This window comes from Musca vetustissima, unplaced genomic scaffold (assembly GCF_032173495.1).
Source record: "Musca vetustissima isolate MV318-11 ecotype Yass unplaced genomic scaffold, APGP_CSIRO_Mvet_v1 utg7802, whole genome shotgun sequence".
In the NCBI taxonomy this organism is placed as follows: domain Eukaryota; kingdom Metazoa; phylum Arthropoda; class Insecta; order Diptera; family Muscidae; genus Musca; species Musca vetustissima.
This window is the reverse complement of record NW_026877668.1, coordinates 142,675-155,936: the sequence shown is the minus strand read 5'-3', so window position 1 is coordinate 155,936 and position 13,262 is coordinate 142,675. Positions and strand designations below refer to the sequence as shown.

Sequence of the window (13,262 nt, the reverse complement as noted above, 5' to 3'; positions counted from 1 at the left end):
CATATTTTTTTGTAAAATTCTATATCAAGAAGAATTGAAGGATAGAAGGGTAGGAGGAAAAAGAGATGAGTAAACAAAGATTCATATATTACTAAATATCAGCTTAAATCAGGTTATACTTAATTTGTTTGTGACAAAAAAAAATTTAAAGAAAGCTATTATCGTCATTTACACATAATTTCTACTATATTACACAATGAACAAATTGTATGAGTGCATTGTGATGCAGCGGAACGTTTCTCAAGAGTCGTAAAACTAAATAAACTAAAAATTAAAATCACACAATAGCCTCAGCTGAGCCAAAGACCACAAATATTATCCAGCCAACCAGGTTTATGCCGGCTGCTGCACTAAACACCATTGGCCAACTTTGTGTTACTTCGAGAATATGACCGGCCAAATAGACGCCCAGGAAACCCGGTATGGCGCCCACCGTGTTCATGAGGCCGAAAACACTGCCCGAATGAGATGGGGCCAAGTCTTGGGGATTTACAGTCACAGCATTGTTGTGGAAACCAGTGCCACCTGGAAATAATACGAAATAATGTTTGTTAATAAATTAATAATAATATTTAAATTACCTTTACTTACCAATAATCACTGTCATGCATATTAATGCTGTATGAAAGTCTGTTGTTCGGCTCATTATGAATAGAGCTAAATTTTGTGCAGCAAAACAGCAGCTTTGTATTATTTTCCTAACCGCCGACATGGACCATTCTCTTGCCAATAATCTACCAGTTAGATATTTGGCAAAAAATGTACTTGGCGGCAGAGCCAACCATGGAATCATATTTACCACCCAACCCTTGGCATGGGGAAATCCATCATGAAAATATGTTGGCAACCATGAGAGTAATACAAAGAAACAATTCATTTCACAGGCATGCGTTAGGACACACGCCCAAAATGATAATTTACTGAAATATTTTAACCACGGCACTGTATCCACATTGGCCTTATTAACACACAACCGTGATGGCAATGATACATTTATGATGCGATTACGTTCTCCAGCCATGGCATAATAACGCAATACCAAAGCCCAAGCAATGCCCATAAAGCCAATGACACGAAATACATATGACCAGCCAAAGTAGTCCAAAACAAATGAACCCAATATGCCGGTAAGTAATGTGCCAATGGCCGAACCCGAGGTAAGTAGACCGAAGAAACTTGTGCGTTCATTTGAGCAGAGATTCTGAAATGTAGAAAATTAAATTTTTGGAATACAGAACCGTTTTAGATATACCATCTATACTCACTTGACTTGTTAAACTAATCATACTGGGAAAATGAACACCCTGAAATGCTCCATTAATAATACGTACAGTAACGATAAATGGAATGGCATAACCTTTAGCATTTGGTGCCCACCATATTATATTGGGCATTAGAAATGTGATAAGTGACCAGCCAATTGCTGCAAACAGTATAACTCTTTGGCCTCCAAAGCGGTCACTGAAATAGCCACCAACCACCTAATACAAAAAAGGACAACAATGAATTTTTTTAAGTGGGACCACAAATATTTGCAAATTTCGAAAAACTACTTCCGAATTATACCATTTATGTATTACATTGTTCTTTATACTAACCTGTGTCAATGTATAACCCCAAAAGAATGAACTCAATACTGTTCCTGAATCAGTTTTGCTCCATTTCATTTCACCTGCCACCGCTGGTACCAGTAAGGGCATTGTGGTCCTTGTCGAATACAGCATACAAGTGCCGGTTATTAGGGTTATAAACCAAATACGTTTTTCATGACTAAAAGAAAAACACACACAAATAAAAAGTAAATACCGAAAATCTTTGCTCATAAATTTAAAATTAATACACCTACCGAGTCCATAATGATTGAGTATCTACTAGTTCATTTCTTAATAGAGAATATTTTAATTTCTCATCCATACTCATAATGGTAAACTTGTTTCTGCTGTTATATCAACAGCAGCTTTGGATTCCCAACGGGCAAATTCAGTCAGGATTTTTTGTTGGTCAGCTCAGAATATATGGAGTCATTTTTTATCGGAACACTTTTAAAATTTCTTTCTTCACACCGGCCAAGGTCGTGTAATGGACTTTGTTTTTATTCCTCCAGGAAGTTATTTTTCTTTTTATTATTTATAAAACAATTTAATTTGCCAATCCAATCCAAGATTTGCCACGACCACGACCGTTTTTCACTGAACGAATTAAGAAAGAAAAGGGAAATGGTAAAACGACTTATCTGTTTCGTGTTACGAATGACGAGATAAAGCAAAACAGCTGACTAGTGAACGACTACAGAACACAACAAAGGGAAAATAAAACAAATTTAACGGTAACAGGGATGATATTCTATAAACATGTTTACATTTGGTCCATTCCCGTAATTCAAGAATATACTACTTTTTACTACGATAACATATTTTCTTTTATGATGTCGAAAAATTATGAAAGCGGTGTACACACTATCATTTTTGACTGTCAGCTTTTTTATCGATTACTGACTGTCCAACAACCATAAATATGTTTGTGGTTGCCTGATGAATGACAAACATGTGAGGCCACACTATCAAACAAGCAAAATTTGAGCAAGAGTGCCATTCAAAAATGCTAGTGTGTACACCGCATAAAAACTTGTAGATTCTTGCAGTACGGGAACAAACCAATTATATACATTTATATGCTTATAATGATCAAATTTGGAGAAAAAATTTATGAACAATAAAAAATGAAATTTTTCATGCAATATGAAAATCAAAACATTTTTGATTTTAACAGAACATTTTTTTATTTCAAAAATGAACCCCTTTCAAACTGATTTTGGGAAAAAAACCATTAAAATAAAATAAATTTCAATTAAAAATTCAATTTTTATGAAAGAAAATGAACATCTAACACGAACACGACCCTGTACGAGGGTTTGGTTTTCTAAAAATTGAAAAAAAATGTTAAATAAATACAACATCCTGTTGTGTATATTTTTTTTATATCTGATGGAACAGGCTGCATCATACAGAGCTGCTTTTTGTTGTTCATCTCAATACATCCACAATTGGTATTTTCCTGTATTCATGGTAAAATTAAAAAATGGTATAGGTACGTTTAGATTTACGAAATCCACTCGATCTCAAATGCCATATGGTTGTTATATGGTTTGTTGTACAGCAACACTTTTATTATACCATTTCCCGTTCTCAAAATCTGGTAAATATTTTTAAATGCATACGTATCGAACCAAGTCATATTAATAAATTCATCCAGGGAGACAAGCTTGATATAAGCTGCTTCCCAAGTTTGCTGTCAAAACCCCTTTTTGTGAATTGACTTTCATTAAAAACGTGAACAAAGATTAATAGATTTTGAATCGTACATAAAATGGAATTTACATTACAACTTTTTACCGGGTTTAACTACTTTATGAGGATTTATTTGACATGTATGCAATGGAATTGACAATTTAAACCCACTTGTTAATTGTTGATATATGGTTTTTATATTTCACATTTTGCTCGACGTTTCGTTCGGGTTTTTCCAACATTTTCAAGAGCGGTTTTTATTGATATATTAACGAAATAAAAATTATAATTTCTTTTCAATATACTGCTTATTCTGAATATTGCACTTATTTTTTAACTTACGTTAGTTATTTTTCATTTTGTTTATTATTTACTTAAATTAAAAAACGGGACTCCACAACATTTAAATAAAATAAATAATATAATATCACAGTAAAAAATATACCACTTGGTTTACGAAATCCGGTACAATGTAAACGTACTATAATCAAGGATTATTAATATATTCATTAGGGAGACAAGCTGGATATCAGCTGCCTCTCAAGTTTGCTGTTACCATGTCCATTATTAAAAACTGACTTACATTATGAAAACGTAAACAAAGTCCAAATATCTTTTAATTCACAAATTAAATTTATTATATATTTTCCATTTTCGATTTTCTAAAGTGCAAGCAAAAAACATGCATCAAAAAGCTAATAACCATCAGCTGAGCTACAGGTTCAAAGTTGCGCAATTTTGCATTTCTAAAAATACCTTTTTGAAATTTCAAAATTCGAAAAGTTTTTATCTTCAGTTTGTGTAATATCGGCAATACTGTCAACGACGTATAAATATAGAGGCGTAGACTATGCTTTTAAAATTCACTCAATTACTAAATCGAGGTATCATTTTTCAGTCAATATTTTTATAATTCTAAGAGGAATTGTCTCCTTCCAATAATGCGTTTGAAACTTTTGGGCAATTTTTCAGACACCGATTCATCCCACAAATCATAAAACTCCTACTTACGGACGTTATAAAACTAATCTTTTTAACTACTGCATTACAGCTCCTTGCATAATGCTTTAACATAACAAGCCACAATAAGAATCTAACTCTTATACCAACGATATCGATTTTAGCAACATATGTATACAGTGAGAGTCAAAAGAAAGTGTACACGAATGATTATTATGTTCCCTGTTTCATATAAACCCTATCATGTAATATTTTATACAACAAATTATGTTTTTTGAAAATGGTATTTACCCCTCTCTTATTTTCTAAAAGAAAAATTAACAAAATTTTACAAATAGAAAAATTGCATAGCGAAAACAAAAAATAGTCCATATGTGACGCGTCAAAAGAAAGTGTACAACATGTTATTCCAATACTTGAGAGATTGGACACAGTTAGATTTTACCGTTATTTTTTCTTTTTTCCTTTCTGCTTGTTTTTCTTTTATTGGTTCTAATACTGTCAATGATTTAGTAGTGAATTGGTCAGCAACAATTGAAGTTTGAAGACATTCTAAAAAATTTTCCATAATGGGTAAACAAACTTCACTCGATACACGTGAGCTTATCATAAAATTTCACAATGAGGGAAAAACACTGCGTGAAATTGGTTTAACTATCGGCAGGTGCCACAATACGGTGAAAAAAATAATTGATAAGTACAAAAAGTTCCACAAATTGGAAAATCGTCCTAAATGTGGCAGGCCAAAAAAACTGAATGAGGTTCAAATACGATCGATTGTACGAAATGTAAAGAAAAACCCTGTAGAAAGTGCCGTTAAAATATCCAAAGAAATTTCAGAATCGTCTGGAACTACTGTTAGTGCCAGTACAATACGTAGAGCACTACACGCTAACGGGATTCATAAAAGGGTTCCAAGAAGAAAACCCTTAATATCCAAAACCAACCAAAAACGTCGACTCGATTTTGCTAATAAATATAAAAATAAAGATATTTCTTTCTGGAATAATATAATATTTAGCGACGAAAGCAAATTTGAAATTTTTGGCAAAAGGAAACCTGCTAAAATTTGGAGGACCAAAAACAGTGAATTTGCGGAACAGAATTTAGTATCCACTGTAAAGCACGGCGGAGGTTCAGTGATGTTCTGGGGATGCATGGCAGCTGGTGGAGTTGGTAACTTGGTTTTCATAGAAACCACAATGAATAAAATGGAATACCTTAACATTTTAAAGGAAAATTTGAAGCCTAGTGTTGAAAAGTTGCGCTTGGATCGAGGTTGGATCTTTCAACAAGACAATGATCCAAAGCATACTTCAAAAATAGTTAAGGAATGGCTGCTTTATCACACTCCTAAGCAATTGGATCACCCTCCCCAATCTCCGGACCTCAACCCAATCGAACATTTGTGGGAACATCTCGATCGCGAAATAAGAAAGAAAGAAATTCGTAGCAAGGACTCGCTCAAATCGGCTATATTGGAGGAATGGCAAAAAATTTCACGCGAAGTAACCGAAAATTTAGTCAATTCGATGCCGAGAAGATTACAGGCTGTAATTCAAGCAAATGGGAAGCAAACAAAATACTAATATATATATATTAATATATGAATTTATATATTAAGTTTGCATTGTACACTTTCTTTTGACGCGTCACATATGGACTATTTTTTTTTGCTATGCAATTTTTCTATTTGTGGGATTTTGTTAACTTTTCTTTTAGAAAATAAGAGAGGGGTAAATACCATTTTCAAAAAACATAATTTGTTGTATACAATATTACTTGATATGGTTTATATAATACATGGAACATAATAAACATTCGTGTACACTTTCTTTTGACTCTCACTGTATGTAAGTTATAACGACGGTATCCAGAAATTTGCAAAAAGTTTTTGGCCTTTATATGCCGCGGTCCCATAACCATTGTTATAAACGATTTCGACTGTATATATATTATTATATGGCTTGATTTGTTTCACAGATTCTCGCAGAAAAATAAATAAAATACTTATTATTTATAGATTTATCTTAAATAAAAAAATTTAAATTATATACATAAATAAATTATAAACGTTTTTCGTTCTACACAATTCATCCCCAATGTAAAGTCGACACAATACAACAGCTGTTTGCAAAAATACAAGGTGTAATGACGACCACCGGTTTTTTATTTTGTTGTGTCATCAATTTATAGTAAATGTTAAATGTCAGTTGCAAAAAAGAAGCAGCATCAGCTTGCATACATTTTTTCGCCGTGTCTTTTTTGCAAAAAGTTTTATAAGTTGTATAAAAAGATATTATTATTGTAAATTGTATAAATGAAATTATTGTCAATAGTGTAAGAAAAGTGTGTACAAATATGGCACCGTTTAAACGCCAACGTCAACCGAAAATGACCACACAAGCCCTGCTGGATTTTGACTTGGGCGAAAGTTCTTCAGACAGCGATTTTCAACCATCAAAGGATGATGAAGATGACGACGACGATGATGATGACGGTGGTGATAATTCTTCGAGTTCTGCTTCATCCTCGGACGAAGAGGACGACGATGAGGATAATGATGATAAGTGCGATACAGATGATTCCACGCTGCAGTTGAAACAATTATTAGCAGAGGCTACCGAAGATATTAAGGAGGACGACGAGAAGAAGAAAACAACAACATCAACAAACAAACAAACTGAGGAGTTAGTGAATGGTGTTGATAACATAGAAAGCGTGTTGAAAATATTAGATGCAAAACCGGTTACAAAACCCAAGATTCCCCTCAAACCGATTTGTTGTGTATGCTTGGGTGATCGCAGTGATGATTCCAATGAAATTGTGGAGTGCGATGGTTGTGGCGTTTCTGTCCACGAAGGTTGCTATGGCGTTAGTGATAATAATAGTATATCCAGTACAAACTCAACCTGCTCTACGGAGCCATGGTTTTGTGAAGCCTGTAGGGCTGGCGTATCAGAACCAACCTGCGAACTATGTCCCAACAAGGGTGGCATCTACAAGGAGACGGATGTTGGAAAATGGGTACATCTGGTGTGTGCGCTCTATGTCCCAGGTGTGGCGTTTGGGGAGGTGGATCAATTGTCATGTGTTACACTGTTCGAAATGCAATACAGTAAATGGGGAGCAAAACCGTGTTCACTGTGCGATGATGCCCGATTTTCCCGCACCGGTGTTTGCATAGGTTGTGATGCTGGAATGTGTAAGACCTACTTTCATGTGACGTGTGCCCAGGCAGCAGGTTTCCTTACGGAAGCCCATCACGAGGACACCGATGCTGCTGACCCCTTTTACGCCCACTGCAAGGTACATTCTGAAAAGGAATTAATACGCAAAAGAAAACGAAACTATCATACATTCCGCATGAACATGGAGGAGAAACAACGGGAAAAGGCACTACACAAACTTGATGATCCCTGTCCCGCACAAATGCGCATCAATCGCAAACTCCAAAAGTATCAAGTAAAGTATACAAATCACAAACAGTCTCGACCAGAACCATGGGTTCCCACCCAGAAAATGTCTCGCATGATAACTACCTCAGCATCAGCGTGCACAAGACTTTTAGCCAAAGCCAAGGTAATGGATGTTGATGTAGACCTACTGGAAGAGCAGGATATGCAAATCCAATCGATAACTGATATCCGCAAGAAGTGGCATATAGCTCCAGCTTTTAATGTTGAGTTCGTTGCGTACTATATAGATCGTATATCTCGCACGAAGGAGCTGAAAGAACAATTGACGGAAATGATGTCAAGAAATTCTACGCTCACAAAGGAACAAGGCCAACTGCGTACGGAGTACGATGGCCTGTTGGATAAGAATAAAGAATTAAAAGCAAAGCACGAATCTCTGATAAATTCCATATCACAAATGCAGACGCACATTAACTCCCTGTGTCCGAACAAAAATCTGCCAAATCCACTAAATATAGGCAGACCCGTTAGTGAAGATCAAGCGAAGGCCTGCACACCGCCATATCGACCGATTAGTGTTCCCACAGCGGCAGCTTTGAAAATGGGAGTTGGATTTCCATTGGCTCGTTTGGGTCATCCCAATACTAAGGGCGACAATAATAGACTGCTCAGTACACAGGCAATGGACTCGCCATCCCTTGCCTGTAATTCCACACCTATAACAGGTTTCTCACCTTCATTCCTAAGTCAAAAACACAAGACCCCTTCTAACCTACACCATCATCTGTCAACGTCTCCGCCGGTTGAAACCCACAACTGTGGCATCTGTAAGAAATCAACAGATCAGCATTTATTGGCAAAGTGTGATACGTGTAAATTATACTATCATCTCGGTTGTTTAAATCCTCCGCTAACACGACATCCCAAGAAATCGAAATTATATGGTTGGCAGTGTTCCGAATGTGACAAGTCCGATCAATCCGATGGTCTGCCCGAACTGCCTAAAGGGCCAAGAAAATCACGAACCCGTTTCAACAAAGATGGTATTATTGTGCCGGTATATAAGAGCTGTACGCCGCCGCCACCATGTAATGAAGATTCTTCTGCGCAACATTTGAAGAATTCGAATACAGATACTAGTGCAGCAGGTCCTGGGCCAGCAAAAAGACGTTCCTTAGATAATAATCAAATAACAAATGTAAATTCGCTAGTTTCACCAACTTCATCATCATCATTTAAGAAACTCTTGAACAAATCATTACCGAATGTCATCGAAATACCAACAACGGATAGAACAGAACCGCCGAGTGTTATTGTTGGTTGTACTAATAATAATAACAACAATAACGACAGTTCTGATTCCATTACACCGAAATTAAGTAAAAAGTCTAAATTAAGTTTAAATTATTCATCAAAATCAATGGCATCGCAACAAGATTTACTACAACACCCGCCAACCAATAAACAACAACAACAGCAGCAGCAACAACAAGGAATTGTAAATAAAGAAAAACATGTTTCAAAGCTTTCAAAATCGAAAGCAGAAAGTAAGTTATTTGAATTTTTGGTATTTTTTTGTATTATTTTTATTTGAAATTGATTGGTCTGCTCGAGAACTGCCCGAGAGATCTCATAATGTATATTTATTCTGGAACAGTATATCAACGTTTGGGCACAGTACACCACATAACGCTATATTTAAGTATTATGGGAATTTTTCAATATCATACCAACCTGGGCTTCTTTCGTAGAAAATCAGGAATATATATACATAACTAGGACAGTTTAAAGTAGTATCCTATAGAAGAGCAAAGCTTTTTATAAAAGAGCAGAAGTTCATTTTCTATAGAAACGCAAAATAAATTATATTTCAGGAAGTCGAAATGAATTTTTTTCTAGGAGTGAAGAATACCTTCTTCTCTGAAGTTCGCCTTATCAAAAAAATTTGAAAATATTTAAATATAGAAGATCAAAGGTTTTCTCTATAAGCACATATGGTATTCTCTATGAGAGAAGAGGGTATTCTCTAGACAAACTTAAAGACAAACAGAAAGTTTTCTCTAGAAGAGCTAAAGGTCTTATCTACAAGAGCAGAGAGACTTCTCTTGAAAATAAAAGGCTCTTTTCTAAAAGAGCGGAGGGTCTTCTCCAGAAGAGCAGAAGCAGAGTCTTCTCTAGAAGAACAGAGGGTCTTCTATTAAAATTCATTGAGTATTCTCTAGGGTTTTCTCTAGAAGACCTGAAGGTCTTCTCTACAAAAGATGAAGGTCTTCTCTAGAAAAGCAAAGATTCTTTTCTAAAAGAACAGAGTTCTTTCTCTTGGAGATGAGAGTGTCTTCTCTAGAAGAGCGGGAAGTATTCTATGTAAGTGCAGGTCTTCTCTATGAGAGCACATCTTCTCTAGAAGAGGAGAGGGTTTTCTCTAGAAGAGCAGAGTGTCCTCTCTGAAGAGCAGAGGGTTTTCTTTAGAAGAGCAGAGGGTCCTCTCTGAAGAGCAGAGGGTCTTCTCTAGAAGAGCAGAGGGTCTTCTCTGGAAGAGCAGAGGGTCTTATCTAGACAAATAAAAAGTTTTCTCTATATGAGCTGAGGGTCCTCTCTACAAAAGTGGGGATACTTCTCTAGAAATGCAAAGGCTCTTTTCTAGAATAACATAGTGCCTTCTCTAGAAGTTCAGAGGGTTTTCTCTAGAAGAGCTAAGGGTATTCTCTAGAAGAACGGAAAGTTTTGTCTAGAAGAACTTAAGATCGTATTCTCTAGAAGAGTAGATGTTCTTATCTATATAAACAAAGTTTTCTCTAGAAGAGAAGGTAGAAGGTCTTCTCTACAAGAGCAGGGAGTCTTATCTAGGAAAGCAAAGGATCTTTTCTAGAAGAACATAGTGTCTTCTCTAGAAGATCCGAGGGTTTTCTCTAGAAGAGCTAAGGGACTTCTGTATAAGATCAGGTAGAAAAGAGGTGTTCACATAGAATGTGAACACCTCTTCTCTAGGAGAACAAAAAGGTTCTAGAGAGGATATGCTGTAGAAGAACGTAAAGTTTTGTCTAGAAGAACGTAAGGTCTTCTCTAGAAGTTGATCTCTAAAAGATTTATTTTTATATTTCGCTATAGAAAGAGGATATGAATTCCATTACAGCATAGCTGAATAATTTTTCTATACTTTTATTTCAATTCAGCAACGCTGATTTATGGTTTCCATATGAAATCTTCAATTTAAACCAGCTCAATAAGATTTTCCATAGGAAAACTTAATTTCAGCCCAGCAGAATTAGGTTCCTGGAGGAAAACTTTAATACTGGCCTGGCTGAATTAAGTTTCTCATGGGAATACTTCAATATCAACCAGTTGAATTAGAATTAAATTCTACGCAGTCATGCTAAGTTAGGAATTCAGTCGGAGAGTAAGAGAATTTCAGCCCACATTTTGTTTTTGAACCAAACTTTTTTTACTTTATATAAAACCCATATTTTATTATTAAACAATATACATATAATATTAATATCTGACTTTTATTTTAGATACTCATTCATCGCCGTTGTTGACATCATTGCCTAACGATAACGAAGCATTAGTATTAGTTACAACACCCAAATCATCTTCTACGCCAATACCTGCTATTGCGAATACTGAACCATTGAAATTGCCTTGTGCTAGCAGTACCACGACAAGTCTCAATCCAAACAACACCACCAGCAACAACAATAATTCTAATGCCGCCACATCTACTGAAGAAGCAGCCACAGATGTAAATACCAAACAATCCCGCAAACAAAAACGAAAAGAAAAACACAGAAATAAACACAATCTTTCATCGGATACGGAAAGATCGACGAGTAAAGAGCATAAACGCAAGCGTAAAAAGAAACAACATGATTTGGAAGCACCACAAGATACAATGGCCGGAATTCCTAAGATAAAAATTAAATTCAAAACATTACCGCTTCCCGGAGAAGATACACCGGAAGCACAATTCTTTTACGTATCTGCCGATATGGTGCGTTCCGCTGATGAGGCCTCTCGGCCGGGTTCAGTTGAAACAATTGAAGATTTAACTCCGGCGGCTGTATTACCGGACGATCCTGCTTCACTCACCCACAAACAACACAATGCCACACCTACCCGTCCCCATTCCGTTAATACGTCGAACACAAAGAACATACAGAGTTCACCAAGTACTGTAGCAACAAATACTTCTTCTTCTCCCATCAAAACTTCCCCACGCAAAAGTAGTCCACGAAAATCGAAACTAGCAAGAACATCACTCTGCGGAAGACCCAGTACGGGTGGTGGTTGTCGTTCCAAGACTACACCTCAACAAACGTCTAATCAGGTGCTCACTTGTTGTGTCTGCCAATCGAATGGTACATCAACGAATATGGTTACGTGTGATGAATGTCGCAAACATTATCATTTCACTTGCTTAGATCCGCCACTAAAGAAATCTCCAAAAATACGCGGTTACTCTTGGCACTGTGCGGATTGTGATCCCACTGACGAAGAGAAACACTAATTATTGATCTTTTCATACAGTATTTCAAACCATTTACTTAACACTTCTTCAAAACAAAACAAAAGAAATTCTATTCTTATTATTATTCAATGACACAGGTTCAAATAATTATTGCTTTTTTTCTGAATCTTTAGATGGTTATATAATTATATACTATGATGCATGACAACCGATTTGAGATCGGTTTTAATTTTATTTAATATTAGGTTCTTCACAAACAAATAAATTTTACATTTTAACAATAATAATCAAATTAAAAACAACAAACGGGAGTGTTTCATTTATTATTTAAGTTTTTAATTAACTATAAATAATATAAGAGAACTTTAAATCAGTCAGCGGGATTAGTTTTTCTGAAGAAATTTTTCAATTCAGCCCAGCTGGATTTGTTTTTCTATAGGAAAACTTCAATTCAGCCCAGCTGGATTAGTTTTTCTATAGGAAAACTTCAATTCAGCCCAGCTGGATTAGTTTTTCTATAGGAAAACTTCAATTCAGCCCAGCTGGATTAGTTTTTCTATAGGAAAACTTCAATTCAGCCCAGCTGGATTAGTTTTTCTATAGGAAAACTTCAATTCAGCCCAGCTGGATTAGTTTTTCTATAGGAAAACTTCAATTCAGCCCAGCTGGATTAGTTTTTCTATAGGAAAACTTCAATTCAGCCCAGCTGGATTAGTTTTTCTATAGGAAAACTTCAATTCAGCCCAGCTGGATTAGTTTTTCTATAGGAAAACTTCAATTCAGCCCAACTGGATTAGTTTTTCTATAGGAAAACTTCAATTCAACCCAGCTGGATTAGTTTTTCTATAGGAAAACTTCAATTCAGCCCAGCTGGATTAGTTTTTCTATAGGAAAACTTCAATTCAAACGAGTTTAATTAGGGTTTCTTTAGAAAGACTTCAATTCAGCCATGCTGGATTAGTTTTTCTATAAGAAAACGTCAATTCAGCCCAGCTAGATTAGTTTTTCTATAAAAAAAACTTCAATTCAGCGCAGCTGGATTAGTTTTTCTATAGGTAAACTGTAATTCAGCCCAGCTGGAATAGTTTTCTATAGGTAAACTTTAATTCAGCCCAGCTGGATTATTTT

The 13,262-nt window shown here is 35.7% G+C and overlaps 2 protein-coding genes across 2 annotated transcripts; one reads left to right on the top strand and one right to left on the bottom strand.

The window, feature by feature from the left end:
- Positions 1-275: 275 nt before the first annotated feature.
- On the bottom strand, positions 276-1,929 carry LOC133322340 (voltage-gated purine nucleotide uniporter SLC17A9). The gene is made up of 5 exons (XM_061531336.1): positions 1,847-1,929; positions 1,599-1,770; positions 1,266-1,481; positions 592-1,201; positions 276-525 (listed from the first exon to the last, which is right to left on the bottom strand). The coding sequence occupies exons 1-5, from the start codon at positions 1,918-1,920 to the stop codon at positions 278-280; spliced, it is 1,320 nt and encodes a 439-aa protein (XP_061387320.1). The 5' UTR covers positions 1,921-1,929; the 3' UTR covers positions 276-277.
- Positions 1,930-6,471: 4,542 nt separating this feature from the next.
- LOC133322333 (PHD finger protein 14) lies at positions 6,472-12,184 on the top strand. Its single transcript, XM_061531327.1, has 2 exons — positions 6,472-9,045; positions 11,182-12,184. The coding sequence occupies exons 1-2, from the start codon at positions 6,609-6,611 to the stop codon at positions 12,171-12,173; spliced, it is 3,429 nt and encodes a 1,142-aa protein (XP_061387311.1). The 5' UTR covers positions 6,472-6,608; the 3' UTR covers positions 12,174-12,184.
- Positions 12,185-13,262: the final 1,078 nt, after the last annotated feature.

What these genes read in the sequence shown, in the direction of transcription:
- LOC133322333 (XM_061531327.1), top strand. Translation starts at nt 6,609, where the DNA reads ATGGCACCGTTTAAACGCCAACGTCAACCGAAAATGACCACACAAGCC. An exon ending in TTCCATTACACCGAAATTAA is followed by an intron (nt 9,046 to 11,181) that starts GTAAAAAGTCTA and finishes CTTTTATTTTAG; the next exon opens with ATACTCATTCATCGCCGTTG.
- LOC133322340 (XM_061531336.1), bottom strand. Translation starts at nt 1,920, where the DNA reads ATGAGTATGGATGAGAAATTAAAATATTCTCTATTAAGAAATGAACTA. An exon ending in GGGGTTATACATTGACACAG is followed by an intron (nt 1,482 to 1,598) that starts GTTAGTATAAAG and finishes TTTTTGTATTAG; the next exon opens with GTGGTTGGTGGCTATTTCAG. An exon ending in TGATTAGTTTAACAAGTCAA is followed by an intron (nt 1,202 to 1,265) that starts GTGAGTATAGAT and finishes TCTACATTTCAG; the next exon opens with AATCTCTGCTCAAATGAACG.